This window comes from Dama dama, chromosome 20, assembly GCF_033118175.1.
Source record: "Dama dama isolate Ldn47 chromosome 20, ASM3311817v1, whole genome shotgun sequence".
In the NCBI taxonomy this organism is placed as follows: Eukaryota; Metazoa; Chordata; class Mammalia; order Artiodactyla; family Cervidae; genus Dama; species Dama dama.
In genome coordinates, this window is record NC_083700.1 from 98,877,998 (window position 1) to 98,895,717 (window position 17,720).

Consider the following 17,720-nt stretch of genomic DNA (forward strand, 5'->3'; position numbering starts at 1 on the left):
AATATTTTTAAAATAATAATAACAAAAAGTTTTAAAATCGTGTCATCCTGCCATGTTCCTATGGGGTCAGCACACTTACCAAACTCACAGGGAGGCTGTCCTTTACATCAGAATTCATGCCTGGTCTTAGGTTCCTAAGCTTCTACTCTGTACCAGACCCTTTGCCCACCCATCAGTTTCAGAAAACCAGAAGCTGTGTCTTCCCAGCATCAGAACACTCGTGCCCACCTTCCTGGTCACTGGTTTGTGGTGTCTCAGCACCCACTGGAGACTGACCAGTGTGTGTGGCCTCAGAGAAGAGGGATTGGAGGGGCTGAGTGACATTCTACCCAGATCACTCAGCCCACTTTCCCAGAAGGAGCTCCTCAGGTTCTAGGTGACGCAGCGCTAATCCTCAAGGGTCCGTGTTCTGCAGCTGCAGCTGCCCTCTCGGCTAATGCCGTCTTTCTTCAGACAGGTGACAGCGAGGTTCACCAGGCCACCACTCTTTTGCACAGTCAGTCCCATTCTTCTGTGAGGACACATTTACCATCTTGGCTGGCCAGGGGTCCCCAAGTCCGGGGGGATTGCTCAGGGCCCATCACCCCTCGGCCCTCAGCACTCTGCCAAGTCTGAATGCTTTGGGACTGGCCTGGGGTTCTGTCCCCTTCTCCCTGCCTCTTCACCATCTCTGCTTCCCCGCGGTACCCAGCCTCATTACCAGAGGCCCACCCAGGGCCAGGCCTGTGTGCTCAGCAGCATCTGGGCCCCAGACCCCACTCTAGAATGCGAATGAGCCGCCCTCTCTCTCTCTTCTGTGCCCGCTCTGCCTTGCCCTGTGGTTGTGAGTGTGTCTATGTGTTTTTTGTTCCAATAACTTGCTGGGAACAAGGGAGAAACACAACAAGCCCCACGCCTCACTCTCGCTGCGGAGCATCCGTACTGAGCTGCATGGGGACTGGCCGGAGGGGGAGGGCCAGGGGAGGGGGTAGGCAGAGCTTCGGGAGGAGATGAGGTGAAAGTAATTGATGCTGCCCAGCCGGCAGTGGAAGAGGCAGGGGATGCGTCAGTGTCGCCCGGAGCTGGCGGAGGTGTGAATGAGCGGAGGAGACACGCGCACTCCGCTCCAAGTGCTCACCCCAGGATGGCGGCTGCTCAGGGACCTGTGGCCCCCTCCTCCCCAGAACAGGTCAGTCACCTTCCGGGAGGTCGAGCCCCCTCTCTGGTGCCAGGCAGACTGGGAGGCAGGACTTGGGGGGTGGGGAGAGGGGCTGAGTGGTCTGTGCCAGAGAGGGGCAGGCGCAGCCAGCCAGAGAGACAGACACCAGCAAAAGTGACCCAGAAAGTTGCAACTGTGCAAAGGAGCAGGAAGAGTTGGCTGTGTGGCGGGGGCGCGGGGGAGGAGAATGGGGGTGTGAGGGCCCCCCCCAGCCCAAGGATCTGCTCTACGTATCAAAGCTGCATTGTCCTAGCTCCCGGGGAGACGGGCCGGAGGTGCCCAGGAATTGTACTAATCAATACAGCCCCATTGTCAGTGCCACGGCAGTTACTCCTATGGGGAGAGTGGGTGAGGGGCAGGGGGACTTGGTACAGGGGCTGCGTGGGGAGGATGGGGAAGGGGGCGGGCCAGTGTCTCAGCTGGGAGGCGACAGACCCCACGGAATGGTCGCCAGTGTCCAGGACGAGGGCCCGGGTGGGGTGGGCACCACCGCTGTGCCCTCATCCCTGGAAGCCGGGGATGGGTGGGGATGGCAGGCAAAGCGTGGCTGATGGCAGAGAGGGAGAGGGGACTGGGACAGCCACCTTCTTTCTCTGCAGCGCATCCTGACTTGACCTCCAGAAGGCAAGAGAAGGAATGTCCTCTGGGGAGACCTGGGTTGGGTTTGGGAGTAGCCTTATGCAGGGCTGCCCCCCACCCTCAGGACTGCCAGGGTCAGCAACCAAAGCCACTTCCAAAATGCCAGCCTGCTGCCAGCCGACTGGGGCAGAGGCTGTTCACGGCTGCCACAGTGCGGGGCAGGACTGCTGAGCTCCCGGGCAGAGACAGCGCCCACCCAATGGTCCCGTCACTACTCCCAGGGTCTGGAGTGGAGCCCAGCGCGCCTGGGCTGCATCTCCTGTCAGCCGTCCACAATATTGGCGGGTCAATATTGGCAGAGCCCTCTGCCAGTCAGGGCTCTGGGATGAAACAGCATGGGGTGCGCCCTTGCCTCTCTCACCTCCCATATGAGGGCCTGATCTCCTGAGAGGTGCCGTGAGGTTTTCCTTGAGGCAGGAGACCCTCATAGCCCATGCATACTGCTTGAGTCTAGGGAAGATTTTCCCATGGTCCCACTCCTCCAGCCCGGCGCTTGACTCGTTCCCGCGTCTGGATCAGCGAAGCTAGTTGAAGGATGGAAGGCTCTGTCATTGCAGGGCAGGTGCTGCCTCAGGAAGACAAGTCGGGGAACCGAGAACCAAGGGGTGTGAGGTCACAGGGTCTCCCGAGGCAGCCACGGCTTACTGTCATGGCTGTTCTGCCTGAATTCCCCCACTGGAGCTCAGAGAAGGCTGCCGGGGATCTGGATTTGGCTCAAGGTCAGTCTGGGATGTAGGGTCTTGCCCGTTCTCCTCTGCAAAGTTTGTCTTGGATAGGACTTCATCCCTTGAGCAAACCCTGGGGCTGCAGAGTCCTGGACAAGAAGCCTACCGGCTCCCAGCGGGGACTGCCCCGCCCAGCCTGCTCCAGGAGTCCTGTGTCCACCGAGAACAGAAGAGAGAGCTCTCGATTCACAGAAATATCCAGTGGACACTGCTCTCGGAGGGCGGGAGTTGGCAGCCTGAGCGCAGCCATCGCCCAGAGTAGAAACCTGGGCTGCCTCTGAGTCTGGACACGAAGAAGGGAGGGGCGCCTCTGCGGTGCGGGGTGGGAGGGCGGCCTCTGGGAGCGGGCTCTGCAGCATTGTGTCCTCTTTACACTTTGCTGTAGTTTCCAATTTTTTTTTTTAATGATAAGCTCATAATCAGAAAGAAAGCAAATAACAACTTTTTTTTTTTAAGTTGTTCAGAAAGCCAGTGGGAACTAATGGAAAATACAGGAGAGAGTCAGAAATAGCAAATTCCAGGCGAGGCAGAGCTACAGAATCTAAGGAGATCTATTGAGGTTGTCTGTCTGTCCCCTGATTTTATAGCTAAGGTCTCTCAATGCTGAGAGTGGAAGAGGTTCGGACTCCTGGAGGTGCACATTCTAGAATGCTAGGATGCTAACCCCCAGTGCGGGATCCCCGCCCTGCCAAGCCCAAGGTGTGGGGGGAACTCTGGTTTCTGCCCTTGGAGCTGAACTGCCTGAATTCCAGGAGCTCACCCAGAATAGTGAATAAACAGAGGGCAGAGGGCTAGGGAGAGGACTTACATAAGCAACTGTTCAGTGTGGCTCACCCCCCTGGGCAGGGATGGGGTGGGAGGTTGTGAACCCAAGACAGGTCACAAATCCTTGTGCAGGCACGGACACAAGTGACTGCTTCTCAGGACAGGGGCGCTGAGGGTCTTATGTGTGTATGTCTCTGCATGGTGGACGTCACGGAGGATGATCGGCCAGCCCACCCACACAGCTGTGGAAGGCACGCCCCGTAGCCTGCATCCTGCCGGGCCTGGGGAAGCTTGGGCACAGGGCAATCCCCACCCTGGAGATCACCCATGAGGCCCATGAGGGCTAGTCAGAGGTGAGGGTGGGGGCTATCCAGGGAACCCGAGGAGGAGGGACCAACCCAGAAGGGCACCAGGCCAGTCTGGTTTGACTCACCACCCAGGTGTGAGCGAGGGAGGGAGGTTGGGAGGGCAGCGAGGGGCAGCACACAGTGGGAGATGGGTGATGGGCAGCAGGAGCCTGGAGCCCGGCCAGTCGGCGGGGCTGAGCTGGGTTAGGCAGACGGGCCACCAGTCTGGGTCAAACCCATGAGCACAAAGAGATTCTTTTGTGGGCACCTCAGAGCCAACAACCTCTGCAGGGGCCGTTACTATCAGTGGCTGGCCTTCTACCCAGCAGGTAAAAAAGAACGGAGGGCTTAGAATAAGGAAAATTATGCAAGGAGAAAAACAGTTGTGCAGCATTGGAAAAGTCTCACTGGCCTTGGGCATTGCTGTCTAGGAAGGAAGTGGAGGGGTGTCCCCAGAGGAGGGCTGGAAGGGAACTAGAGCCCCCAGGAGCCCCCACAGAGGGACCCTGCCCTCCAGTGTCCTTGGAGGAAGGTGGGCTTCCTCTGTCCTTTGCTGAGCACCACGCCCTCACCAGCCAGACTGCCTGCACGTAGCTTGCACTAGAATGAAAAGCCACAGGCCTAGCTGTATAGCAGGCCCCCACAGCAGCATTCTCCCCACAGCTCCTGAATGGGGCACTGAAGGGCTGGGATACAGGGCCAGGGAGCAGCCGCTAGTGCTGCTGCTTCTGGGAGCCCCTCCCACCACGCGCAGGGCGTCAGTGCACCTCTTTCTGCAGAGCAGACCCCTCGTGTTGTCTGTTACTTCCCATCCCCAGCTCCAGTTCCTGGCCCCAGTGCCCCAGGCTCGGGCCTCCAAGGGGCACAGCCAGCAGGACTGAATGTTTGAGCGCAAGGCTCAGTAGGGTGCCGCTCGTGAACTCGACCAGTGACTCCTGAGGGCTCAGTTGGCCTGTGACTCGCTGCTGGCCACCCCCCCACCCCCGGCCCCTGCATGCCAGGGGAGGAGCAGAGACTTCAGAGGCCCAAGTCCAGTCCCGCCACACTTGGTCAGGCCTTGAACCTCAAACCTTAGGACCTCGGTCTCTGCAAGAGGCCTTGCCCTGGCTCCACCCGTGAGGCCACCCTGGACCCTCAGCTGCCTCTCTTATGGCCGGCCGTAACTGCTGCTTCGTGACCCCACCCATGTGCTCGCAGCTGCCACAATCCTCCATTGTGCCCCTAAGTAAACAAGCCTCGGACAGAATAAAACTGTTATTGTAGGATCAACATATAGGAGGCCTATTTGGCTGGGCTTTGTTTGGGAATGGATAAACTACCCCAGGCAGGCCTCACGCCCTCTGAAAAAATGACCCCCAGACCCCACGCTATTGCTAGGCCTGTCCTCAAGAAACGCCCTAGGAGGTGGTGACAGGCTTAGCCAGGATTCTGTAGGGACCTGTCACACCAGGACTGGGAGCTGCCCTCTCCCAGGGCCAAGGTGGCCTTCAAGCCTCTTCGTCAGGGCAGCCTTCTGTGACCTCACACTGCTCCCACCCCCACCCTAGTTATCCTTTCACGCTCTCGTGACTTGAGAAATTCCCCTTTGTGGTCACGTTGAAGTGCATGTAAAAATTATGTGTTTATCTCATTAATGGCTTACTTCCCCCTGGACTTCTAGCTCTGAGTGGGTCGGGGTGTGTTTTCTTCCCTTCTGAATTCCCTGAGCCTGAGGTAGGGCCTGGCCCATAGAAGGTGCTTGTAAACCTCCGAGGCTGCAAATGAATGCACACAGGCTCTGCTGGTCGGCTCTGGGTGCTCTGTGAAGGGTTCCTGGTACTGGGCCCCAAACCTCCCAGGACCATGTGAGGCTCAGGGTCTTCTCTGGGCAGTGCTGGGTGGGAGGTGACACCTTTGTGCAGTACAAGGGTGTCTGCACAGTAGTGCCCACATGCTGTGCAAGCCCGAAGCGGCCCCCCCGATGCGCCCACTGAGAGCGAAGCTGCGTGGCTAGGAGGGCCACCATCAGGGTGCTGGGGCCTCTGGGCCTGCCTTCCCAAATAGGCTCTCCTGGAAGGCGCAGGCCCGGTGAGACCATCCCCTGACTCTGCGCCTATGGGTCAGTGTCAGAGTCCAGCAGCATGGCAAAGCCCCAGGCCCATTTGTCTATTTGCCTGCATGCCTTCCATCTGTCTCTTTCAAACGGAGGGTCAGTGTCACTACAGCGCTGTCCCTCAGAGGTTGTGGGGCTATGTCTCTGATCCTGGGTGTCCTCCAGGGACGCCTGGCCATTTCTCTCAGGAGAACAGCCCACTTCTGGGAGACTGTCTCTGTCACTCAGGGGCTCTCTGGGCTTCTCTAGTGGCGACTCTCAGGGTCCTTCATTGCCTCTGAGACTCCTCTGACCCCCAGGCTCTGGCTCAGGGTGGCTGACTCAGTGGGAGGGGTGGAAGGGACACGGCATGGGGGATGGGTCTGCTCACACTTATAACGGGACTTACTGGGTTAGTCCCAAGTGTGGGGTTGGGGGCCTCAGTGGGGCTTCGGGCCACCCAGTCCAGCCCCACAGCTCCCCAGGCAAACCTGCATCCTTCCTTTGGGGTGAACCCCCTCATCAGCCCTTCCTGACCAGCCCCCTCTTCTGCAGCCCATGCTCTCTCAGCTCAGAGACCCTTTTCCAGAGTCACTCCCTCTAGTTCCCCTAGCAGAGTCTGTCCTCCAAGTCTGGCATGGTGCCTACAACTCTGATCTCCTCCCCAACTCATGGCCAGCAGACACCCCCCAAGCCCCCACCGCCGCAGCCCAGGTCAGCTTCCCCAAGGCTCCCCTTCCCCGTCGTGGGCAATAATTAGAGATGGCTCCCCTGGCACTCCCATCCTGGGTCCCAGAATGCCTTCCTCAGGTCTGGCCTAGCTCAGTTGCTTGCCCCTTCTTGTACCCTACAGCCCTGACCACCAGGTGCCCCCTAGAAAAAGCCTTCAGCTGGGGGAGGGGGCCCATGTCCCCTCCCCCACAGCCGCCTGCCATGGTCAGCGTGCTCAGCCTGGCGATGTGGTGGTGGCGGGTGGGGGGGCTGTCTGGACACAGGCCCCTTTGTGCCCAGCCCAGCTTGGCTGCTTGGTATGAGGCTCAGCTGCTCCCAGATCCTCACCCAGAGGGGAGAGGGGAGGCTTTGGAGGGGCTGGGGCTGGGGGGCTCTCAACTCAAGCTCCCTCTCATTGTCCCACCTCTCAGATGCCGGCAGCAGCTCCTCAGGTGGGCTGGTGCCCCCGGCACAGGGTGCTGGGGGGCTGGTGAGGGAGGCCCCATTTGGCACCCTCTGGCAGCCTCTCTTCCCTCTGTGCTCCTCTGCCAGGCCTGCCTGCAGCTCCTGCCAGCAGAGGGGAAGCCCAGGGTGGGGGTAGGGGCCTGGAGGGTCCACAGTGTCCCCACTGGGGGAGGCCTGGAGGGTCAGGCACCTCATGCCAATGCCTTGCTGATGGTGGCTTTTCTCCTGTCCCCACAGAATGGTGCTGTGCCCAGTGAGGCCACCAAGAAGGACCAGAACCTCAAACGGGGCAACTGGGGCAACCAGATCGAGTTTGTACTGACGAGCGTGGGCTATGCCGTGGGCCTGGGCAATGTCTGGCGCTTCCCATACCTCTGCTATCGCAACGGGGGAGGTACCCAGTGGGCACAGGGCAGGGACCACCCATGTGGATAGAGCCCAGCCACCAGGGCCCAGCCACCCCCTTCCGGCACAGACCCCATCCAGACAGGCTGACCTCTGGCCCTAATCTCCTTTGCCCCCACACCTGGCTTAGGTACCCTTTACCCCGTGACCTTGGCAGCCTGATCGCTCGAGGGGAGAAAAGGTAGAGAGGAAAGCAACCCAACCTCCCAAATCTCAGTTTTATACCCCCTGCACTTCAACAGCCCCCCAAAATGATTCGGGGATATTTAAGAACCCCATCAGCTAATGAGTGTGAAATTGCTTGTTTAAGTCATTAATTCCCACCTAAACCTGGTGGCTCTGGGACCTGGGTTCAGCTCAGAGCAGACTTCCTGGGAACCCCTGTCAAGTTAAAAAACAGGCCGTGAGCAGTGTGCCTCAGACTGAGGCTCCAGTCCAGGCCATGGCACACCCTTCTGGAAGCCCAGCCAATTGCAAAGGTTCTGCTGTCGGGTTCTGAGCAGGAAGAGGGTGGGATCCCCCAAAGCCAGCCCTGAGCCAGCCCTCTCCTGCCCACCAGGAGCCTTCATGTTCCCCTACTTCATCATGCTCATCTTCTGCGGGATCCCCCTCTTCTTCATGGAACTCTCCTTTGGCCAGTTTGCAAGTCAGGGCTGCCTGGGGGTCTGGAGGATCAGCCCCATGTTCAAAGGTGAGGCCCGGGTGGGGTAAACACACACACATGGGCCTCTGGGGGCCGTGCTGACTCACCCGTCTGTATAAACACTGCCATAAACCCCTATGGAACCTGGGTGTTGACCGGAGGCCCACATCAATGGCCAAGGCCAGGGACACATGCTGGGATCCATTGTTTACTTGGCCTCCACCCTCTCCTCCTACCGCGTGCATACACAAAAGCCCTTCGCCACCCCCCATCCCCGGCCCCCAGCTCGCTCCTGCCAAGGCCTTGACCTGCCCCTTCTGTGGCCCTCCACAAAAGCCTGCCCCTTAGGCCCTTCAAAATTGGCTTCGAGTCCTTCAGCTAGGTGTGTTAGGCTGCTCCTGCCCCTCCCCTCCCCCAGGTGTGGGCTACGGCATGATGGTGGTGTCCACGTACATCGGCATCTACTACAATGTGGTCATCTGCATCGCCTTCTACTACTTCTTCTCGTCCATGACGCCCGTGCTGCCCTGGACCTACTGCAATAACCCTTGGAACACGCCCGACTGCATGAGCGTGCTGGATAACCCCAACATCACCAACGGCTCGCAGCCTCCTGCCCTGCCTGGAAACGTCTCTCAGGCGCTCAACCAGACCCTCAAGAGGACAAGCCCCAGCGAGGAGTACTGGAGGTGAGGCCCCCCATGGGACCTGGGCTTCTAGGGGTCACCCTGGGGGCCTGTCTTCAGCCCTCCCTCTTTGCCATTGGGCAGTGGTCTGCCATCGAGGGAGGGTGACAGGAATGGTGTGTGGCAGGCGTGTGGGCAGCCTCTCCACGCCAAGGCTGACGCACAGGCTTCGCGAGTTCATGAGAGTCCTTACACAGCGGCATCGAGGGAGGGAAGGCTCCAACAGTCAGGCGGGTCAGCCGAGGAGAGTCGGGGAAACGAAGGGGAGGCTTCATGGCTAGCAGAAGAGCACCAAAAGAGGCCTTAGCTCCAGAAGAGCCTGAGGCAAACCCGTTGTGACGAGGGTAACAGGTGCGTGGGGAGCTCACCGGCCACGTGGTAGCCTTCAGGGAGTATGTGCCTTCTTGGAGGGCTTAGAAGAATGAAGCGCAGACCTAGCCCTGCAGAAGCAAAGAAGAGCTGTGGCCGTTTCCTGAGCCCAGAGCTGTCGTCGTCAAGCTGCGTTTGGGAAGGGCAGCCTGGCACCCCTCAGCTCTGAGCCGACAGGGAACGGAGTCCCGGGGCTGGCCTGGAGGGAAGCTGTTGCTGGGGGTGTTTGGAACATCTTGTCCCAGCTGGGTGGGTGTGAGGGCACAGCAGGACATCCTGGAGGAAATTCCCCACGCCCTGTTGGGGAGCTCATGGGAAGAGGGCTTTGTGGGCCGGTGGGCAGGCCTCGTTCATTCATTCCACAAACATTTATGGCGTCCACTCCGCCGGACCTTGTGTGCCCATGGGGTATGAATGGCCCTGAGACCATGCCACGAGGAGGTCACAGTCCAGAAGGGAGCTGGGTAGTTAATGCTATTAGGGGCAGGGGCCTCAGTGCAGGTATATGCAGGGGATGTGGTGAAGGCAAGAGCAGGTGATCAAGGAGACTTCCAATGGACTTCCCTTGAGGTCCAGTGTCTAAGACTCCGAGCTTCCAGTGCCTCCACTGCAGGGGGCACAGGTTTAATCCCTCCTCAGGGAACTAAGATCCCACATGCCAAGCATGACACAGTCAAAAAACAAATCATAAACAAAGCCAAGACTTCCCAGAGGAGGGAGAAAAGGAGCTATAGAAGGATTGGGAGACATAGGCAGATGAGCCACAGCCAGGAGGTGGCAAACTGGAGCTGGGGGTGGGAGCAGGTTGGACAGAGTATTGGGACAGAGGAGGCTAGGGCTTCAAAAGGCACAGGGCTTCCCCTGCCAGTCAGAGGGTTCGAGCCTTCTTCACGCTGTGATGGAGAGTCAGGGCTGAGCGGCTGAGGTCCTGGTTACACTCGGAAGTTCCAGCAGGTCCACGTCCTCTAAGCCGAGGGCCAGCACTCAGAGCCTCAGGGCCCAGTATCCCTGGGCAGCTGCCGCCGCATACGTGCTCAGTCGTGTCTGACTCTTGGCAACCCCATGGGCTGTAGCCTGCCAGGTGCCTCTGTCCGTGGAATTTTCCAGGCAAGAATACTGGCATGGGTTACCATATCCTACTCCAGGGGATCTCCCTGACCCAGGGATTGAGCCAGTGTTTCCTGCACCTCCTGCATTGGCAGGCAGATTCTCTACCACTGAGCCACCTGGGGAGGCCCTGAGCTGCGCCATAGATGTTCAAAGACGGTTAAGATGTGGTCACCGTCCTCAAGACTCATGGTGGAGACCATAGAGCCGTTGCCTCCCAGTGAGGTTTGGGCAAAATTACCTCTGGGCATATTTGGTCATTCAGTCATTGGACGGGTCATTTCCTGAGCACCAAGTAGTTACTGAGAACTGCACTCAGAGCAGGGACAGAGCGGGGAGTAGGAGACTCCTCCCTTTAGGTATTCTGCTGCATTTGAGGCATGGTGTGGACTGGGCAACTTGATCTAGACGAGGGAGAACCTTCTGGAAGCTTCCAGAAGCACAAAGCCAAGAGATGCTCCAGAAATTCTCACTCCAGGGGCTGTCTTCCAGGGTGGGGCTACTGCCTGGCAGAGCCCAGGAGATTTTATCCAGTGCAATTAGAGGGGAATTCCCCTCCAAGAAAACTAGCCATGGGTCAGGAGGTCCACAGGATGGCCCGCTGAACTCCAGTCCTTGGCCAGGGCTGGAGCCAGGCCTCCCTAAGTAGCCCCAGTCCCAGGCAGGACGCCTTCCCTTCAGGATGGCTCCCTCCTGCCCCCTCCTGGAGAGCCTAGGGAAGTGACCTTTGAGAGGGCTGCCCAAGCTGGCTTCAGCAAGATGAGGGGAGCAAGCACCCCCATTTCTCGGCACCTACTGTGTGCTTATTGTTGCTGTTTAGTCGTGTCTGACTCTTTTGCAACATCATGGGCTATAGCTCTCCAGGCTCATCTGTCCATGGGATTCTCTAGGCAAGAATACTAGGGTGGGTTGCCATTTCCTTCTCCAGGGGATCTTCCAAACCCAGGGATCAAACCCAAGTCTCCTGCATTGCCAGGGGGGTTCTTTACCCCTGAGCCACCAGAGAACTATATGTTAGGCATATTATATGATATCACCCCCATTTTCAGATTCAGAGACTGATTCCCAGATGTTAAGGAACTAGACTGCAATGCTGTGTCAGGATATACATGTGTCAGGATATACATGTGTCAGGATATGCATGTCAGGACATACATGTGTCGGGATACGCGCGTGTCAGGATATACATGTCAGGACATACATGTCAGGATATACATGTGTCAGGATATACATGTGTCAGATATGCGTGTGTCAGGATATACATGTGTCAGGATATGCATGTCAGGATATACATGTGTCAGATATGCATGTGTCAAGATATGCATGTGTCAGGATACGCATGTGTCAGGATATACATGTGTCAGGATACACATGCCCCACTGTGCCTGGTGCCTAATGTGAATTAGGCCGATGATACTCTGCAGGCGTTCTGGGTCCACAGTCTCCAGCGACCCTTTGGAAAGCTGCACAATCTCATTTGAGCCCCACGGCAACCCTATTAATGTGTGCTGGTTTTATAAAATATTCCCATTTTACAAGTGAACAAAGCAAATCAAGAGAAAGATTGACTCCTCTAAAGGGAGAAGAGCTCCCAGAGCAGATTTCTGAGCCCATATCTGCCTTTTGCCCACCCTTTGGCCTCCAGTCTTCCCTGCCCTCACCACGTCTTTACAGCATGATCTTACAGTCCTCTGAGAGCTGATCCCTAAGCTCAGGTCCATGCCCTCATCCCCCCAGCAGACACCTGGCACCCAATGGGACTTGGATCCCAGCACCCCTCTTCCGGTATCTTCATGCCAGCTCTAGAGCCACACAGACCTCACTCAAATCCTGGCTGTGCTGCATACCAGCTTGGCCTTGTGAGGTCACTAAACCTCTTTTAGTCTCAACTGCTCATCCATTAAGTGCGAGTGGTTACAACATCATTCTTGTTATTATAATGATATAGCAGAAATCACTAAGAACAGTGACGGGTGTTCAGTAAGTACAGTGATAGCCACTGCTGGAGATGCAGTGAAATAGATGAGAGTGTCCTGTTCTCAAGGCGTTTACCATCTGGTTGGGAAAATTAAAAAATAATGCAGAATAAGTCCAGAGATGTTATGTGAAAGCCAACTTGTAAACATGTGGGGTTCCAAAAGTTTTTCAGTTAGTTGTTTGGTCTCAAAAGCACATGGTCCAAAACCAAAACAAAACATTAAATATGGTGCCATAAAGAGAAAGTTAAGAGTTCAGAAGTCTAGCCTACTGAACTCTTTAAGCCCTTGTATTGTATGCTGAACTCTTGCAATAAAAAATAATACAAAGCACTACCAGTTTAGCATATGTAACTAGACAAAGTTTTTAGAGAGTCTTTTGAGCAAGGACTGGGTTCTTTACTTTGAATGCTGGTGCTTAAAGTAGATCACCTCTCAGCTGTAGCAGTTAAGACCCAGTGGCTATTCTGGAAGGCAGAGCCTCCCAACACCATGTGCCCTAAATAGTGTGCCGGTCGGGCTTAGGTAGCCCAGAATCTCCAGCCCTGCTGCCTTCAGCTTTGAGTGACCTTGTGTATTTGCTCCATGGGCCCAAACTATATTTTTCTGCATGTCCCAAAGGGAAAAAGATTGGAATGCACAGCCACAAGGGTCCAGGAGCCTATCCTGGGAGTAGGGGGTAGATTTTATTCATCCCTTTGTCTTTGGTTCCTCCATGGACTGAGAGCCTGGAAAGTTTCTGACCCTGATGCCTGTTGAGTGAACCAACCCCGAGGCAGGAGTTTGGCAGAAGAGGGATGTGTTGGACAGCACCCTCTGCAGGTCACAATATGAAGGGCAGCCTAGGAGAAGATTTGCGGCAGAGGAGGCCTAACAAGGTGCTTGCAAGTCTGACAGTCTGATGGGCTGACCAAATAAACAAATCCCAGACCTGGCAACACTGTCCCATGAGGGACCAGGGTGACCACCATCACCAAGTATTAAACATGTCACGAGGTTTGAGAACTGAATTGGAAAAAAAAAAAGTAAAAATAGCTAAGATTAGAGGACAGCCTATGAGCTATGCTGAGAAGTCCTCACTGAAAGAGGGGAAAGAAAGGAGCCTGTATTTTTCTAAGTTTATCTACAGATTACCCTAGGTTCGTGTTATGATGCCTATTTTAAAGATGATGAGACTGAGGCTCAATAATTTGTCTCTTGCTCATCAGTTCTAGCCTGGACAACTCCAACAACCAAGCCAGTCCCCATCCAGATACTCCCCTTTATACTTCCCAGTCCATTTTCCATGATGTTAATTCATTCATCCATTCAGCAAATGCTTATTGGGCATGACTCTGTGCCAGGGACTTTGCGAACCACTGGAGGGATACAAGAGTGAACAAAACGGACAAAAACCCTTGCCTTCATAGAGGGCAGATAACAAACTGAATAGTAAAACGTGCAGTATGATAGAAGGAGACATACTATGGAGGAAAATACAGCCAGGAATGGGGTAAGGTATGCTAGGCTGGGGCCGGGGTTGCAGTTTTAATCCAGGTATCAGAATAGGCCCCTTTGTAAAGAGGACACCCAAGTAAAGATTTGAAGGAAGCAAGGAGCGGGGGAGCCATGTTGACAAGCCCAGCTGCATAATTTGTGGGGCCCAGCACAAAATGAAAAGATGGGGCCTCTTGTTCAAATGTGCTCAGAATTTCAAGATGACAAAGGCAGGACATTAAAGCAAGCACAAGGCCCTTCTAAGCACGGGGCCCTGTGCCTGCACAGATCTCACACCCGTGTGGACATGTGGAGGTCTGGGGGAAGAAAACACATCAGACAGGGAAGAGCACGTGTAAAGGCCCTGAGGTGGGAGTGGGCCTGGCACACTTAAGCAACAATAAGGAACCCAATGTACCTGGAGCAGTGAGTAAGGGGGGAAGGAGCAGGAGGAGAGGAGACTTGAGAGATGGCACTTAGGAGATAGTAGATCATGGAGGGCTTTGTAGCCACCATATGGACTGGGTTTTCCATGGCTAGAGATGGGAGCTGCTACCAGGCTTTGAGCCAAGGAGAGGCCCTGAGAGACCTCTTCTAAAAACCCTCCAGAAGCTTCTCATTGCTCTCAGAATAAAATCCAAACTTCTCCATCTTGACTTCACAACTTCTCTTGATCTTGTTCCTTCCTATCTTCATCCTTCTCTATTCCCCTCCCCTTCTCCTCCAGCCTTCCTCAGCTACTGACATGCCCAGGCGGTTCCTGACCCTCTCCTGCTGGGTCATGACCTGGCCCTGACCCATGCCCTCAGCCTGGCATATACTTTCATTTCTCTTCACCCACTTTCTCCCCATCCTTGAAACTTTGGCTCAAGCCTCACCTCTTCCAGGAATACTTCCAGTGTGCTCCTCCCCATGGGGTTAAGACACTCCTGGCAGTGCCCACAATACCTGATTTAGGTCAATATGCCCAGCATCTAGCAAGGGCTTGGCACATCAACGTCCAGTTGATTGAAGAAACACAGCCGGCATGGCATAGGGCTCCAGAGAGAGTCATGCATACTCAGGAGAGGAATTCAGGTTCAAGTCTAGGCCTGCGTGCTCCAATGTGTATGCTAAGTCGCTTTAGTCATGTCCAACTCTTTGTGACTCTTTGGACTATAGCCCTGCATGCTCCTCTGTCCATGTGATTCTCCAGACAAGAATACTGGAATGGGTTGCCATTTCCTCCTCTAGGGGACCTTCCCAACCCAGAGATCAAACCCATGTCTCTTACGTCTCCTGCATTGACAGGCGGCTTCTTTACCACTAGTGCCACCTGGGAAGCCTCTATCTTTACTCAGTACTTCACTGCCTCCCTCTGTTCATCAGAGTTGGAGGACTAGTATGGGTGAAAAGGTCACAGAAGGCTTCCCAGAGGAGGTGACGCCAGATAGGGTGCGTCCAGTCTGGAGGAGAGGGCCTTCCTAAAGGAAAGACCTGGGCTGGGTCTGAGCAGAGACAGAAAGACTTCCACACCCCAGGGGCTGAGGAAGCTAGCCCAGGCCTGGGGTGTGGCCTGCAGGCACCCTCGAGGATCCTGGGAGAGGCAGCAGGCAGAGGCGGCTGGGCAGACTGGGGCTGGGGCCTCACCAAGGCTCCCATCTCAGACAGGCCGGCCGCTGGGACTCCGTGAGAAAGGAGGGAGCTGCCAGGCTGGGCCCCGGGCCTTGGGGATGTGTTGCTGGGTGGCGGGGCTGGCCTGCAGTGACAGCGTGTCCCCTTCCAGGCTCTACGTGCTGAAGCTGTCAGATGACATTGGAAACTTCGGGGAGGTACGCCTGCCCCTCCTCGGCTGCCTGGGTGTCTCCTGGGTAGTCGTCTTCCTCTGCCTCATCCGCGGGGTCAAGTCTTCAGGGAAAGTAAGTCCCCCTCCCTCCAGGATCTATGCCCACCCAGAGGTATCCTGCCTCCCCTGTGTGTGGGCAGGTGGGTGGGGGAGTGATGAACGCATGTAGGAGGGAAAGAGGGACCAGGGGGCCCGTGGTGGTTGAGGGGGCAGGTTGGTGGGGGGAGTGTGGGAAGAGCCCACAGGAGTCCATTGGGGCCCCTCTCACCCCCAGGTGGTGTACTTTACGGCCACATTCCCCTACGTGGTGCTGACCATCCTGTTCATCCGTGGCGTGACCCTGGAAGGAGCCTTCACGGGCATCATGTACTACCTGACCCCACAGTGGGACAAGATCCTGGAGGCCAAGGTGGGCTGTGGGTGGAAGGTGACCTGGAGGGACAGGGAGGGGCAGAGAGGCGCCAGCCTCTGAGCGCAGCTCCTCCTGCAGGTATGGGGGGACGCTGCCTCCCAGATCTTCTACTCGCTAGGCTGCGCGTGGGGCGGTCTCATCACCATGGCTTCCTATAACAAGTTCCACAACAACTGTTACCGGTGAGAGTCTCTCCGCCAGCGCTGGGGCTGCCCCCTGTTCTGCCCTCTCTGCAGCCTGATCCTGCTTCCCCCAGACCTACCAGATCCAGTGCAACCTCCTGGACCCTCCCTTCTACTCACAGCCTTGAGATCCTGGCAGTGCCGGGTCTGGGTTCTGTCATTGCAGAACAGAGAAGGGTTAATGACAGTGATGTCCCAGGGGTCTGTAAGGACTCAAGAGCCTCATGCCCACTTAAAGAGGCCCAGAACAGACCAGAGATGAGAGTGGGGGTGCTTTTGTTCCTAGAACTTTTCCCTGTCTCCAAGTCTCCTGGCCTGGCCCAAATTGGGCAGGGGGAACTAAGCTGTGTGTCCTGACCACTGGTTTCCCTACCCGTTAGAGACAGTGTCATCATCAGCATCACTAACTGTGCCACCAGCGTCTATGCCGGCTTCGTCATCTTCTCCATCCTGGGCTTCATGGCCAACCACCTGGGTGTGGACGTGTCCCGCGTGGCAGACCACGGCCCAGGCCTGGCCTTTGTGGCATACCCAGAGGCCCTCACACTGCTGCCCATCGCCCCACTGTGGTCCCTGCTCTTCTTCTTTATGCTCATCCTGCTGGGGCTGGGCACTCAGGTACGAGGCGTGGGACCCAGGCCTGTGGCTGGGGGCAGGAAGAGGCGGGGCCAACAGTAGGCCCCTGCTCTGATGGCCGGATCCTGCAGTTTTGCCTCCTAGAGACGTTGGTCACAGCCATTGTGGATGAGGTAGGGAATGAGTGGATCCTGCAGAAAAAGACTTACGTGACCTTGGGCGTGGCTGTGGCTGGCTTCCTTCTGGGCATCCCTCTCACCAGCCAAGTAAGAACCAAGGGAAAGGCAGGGCGGGAGTTGCCAGGGTATGGGGGGTGGGAAGACAGGGGCGAGAGGGGGACCATAGCCTCAGGCACCCCTGACTCAGCTCCCACTGGCCTGCAGGCAGGCATCTACTGGCTGCTGCTGATGGACAACTACGCGGCCAGCTTCTCCTTGGTCATCATCTCTTGTATCATGTGTGTGTCCATCATGTACATTTACGGTAAGTGCCCGAGCTTCCACGGCCTCCCGTGTCCCAGCCCTTGGCCTGCTTGTGCTGTCCTGTGGGTTGCTGACCTCCCTCTCTCCAGGGCACCAGAACTACTTCCAGGACATCCAGATGATGCTGGGGTTCCCACCGCCCCTCTTCTTCCAGATCTGCTGGCGCTTCGTCTCACCAGCTATCATCTTTGTAAGTTCCTCGCTGGTCCCTGCCCTGCTGCCCCCGTGGCAAGCGTCCTTCTTTTGGGAACCAGCCAAGGAAGAGCACGAGCTCTTCAGGCCAGAGCTCCCCCTGGGGGCTCCGCATCCACAGCTCTGGTCATTGAAAGTCTGAGCGAAGCTACATAGAGTCAGACAGGTGTGGAGACTCAGAACCACCCAAGCCCTGGCCTTGGGTTAGGAAGGGAGCATAGGGCCCTGTATTTGCTGGAAGACAGTGCCCAGCTTCTGAAGGGGAAAATAGGCTGGCAGCAGCTGAGAGCCGGCCCTCCCTCCCTGGTATTTCCACCTGGCATCCCCCAAGAGGAGCCTCAGGAACCATGACTGACATTAGCGTTGGCCTCTGACAGCCTCACTGAACTCGTGTCTCTAGTCCCTCATAGCTGAGGTGCTTGGAGTGATCAGGATATGTGGTGTGAATGCATGTTCCAGAAGCAGGCT

At 56.5% G+C, this 17,720-nt stretch overlaps 1 protein-coding gene across 3 annotated transcripts in view; it reads left to right on the forward strand.

Moving 5' to 3' along the window:
• The window catches only part of SLC6A9 (solute carrier family 6 member 9), a 31,812-nt gene that overhangs the window by 10,392 nt on the left and 3,700 nt on the right, over positions 1–17,720 (forward strand). Inside the window, exons 3-12 of one of the 3 annotated variants that reach the window (XM_061122127.1) lie at positions 7,159–7,315; positions 7,886–8,017; positions 8,388–8,658; positions 15,349–15,394; positions 15,683–15,817; positions 15,899–16,002; positions 16,383–16,620; positions 16,710–16,844; positions 16,962–17,061; positions 17,150–17,250. In XM_061122127.1, coding sequence (XP_060978110.1) covers positions 7,159–7,315; positions 7,886–8,017; positions 8,388–8,658; positions 15,349–15,394; positions 15,683–15,817; positions 15,899–16,002; positions 16,383–16,620; positions 16,710–16,844; positions 16,962–17,061; positions 17,150–17,250 — 1,419 coding nt within the window. Of the gene's footprint in view, positions 1–7,158; positions 7,316–7,885; positions 8,018–8,387; positions 8,659–15,348; positions 15,482–15,682; positions 15,818–15,898; positions 16,003–16,382; positions 16,621–16,709; positions 16,845–16,961; positions 17,062–17,149; positions 17,251–17,720 lie in introns of all 3 variants that reach the window. The other 2 variants (XM_061122126.1, XM_061122128.1) reach the window with 2 other exon arrangements.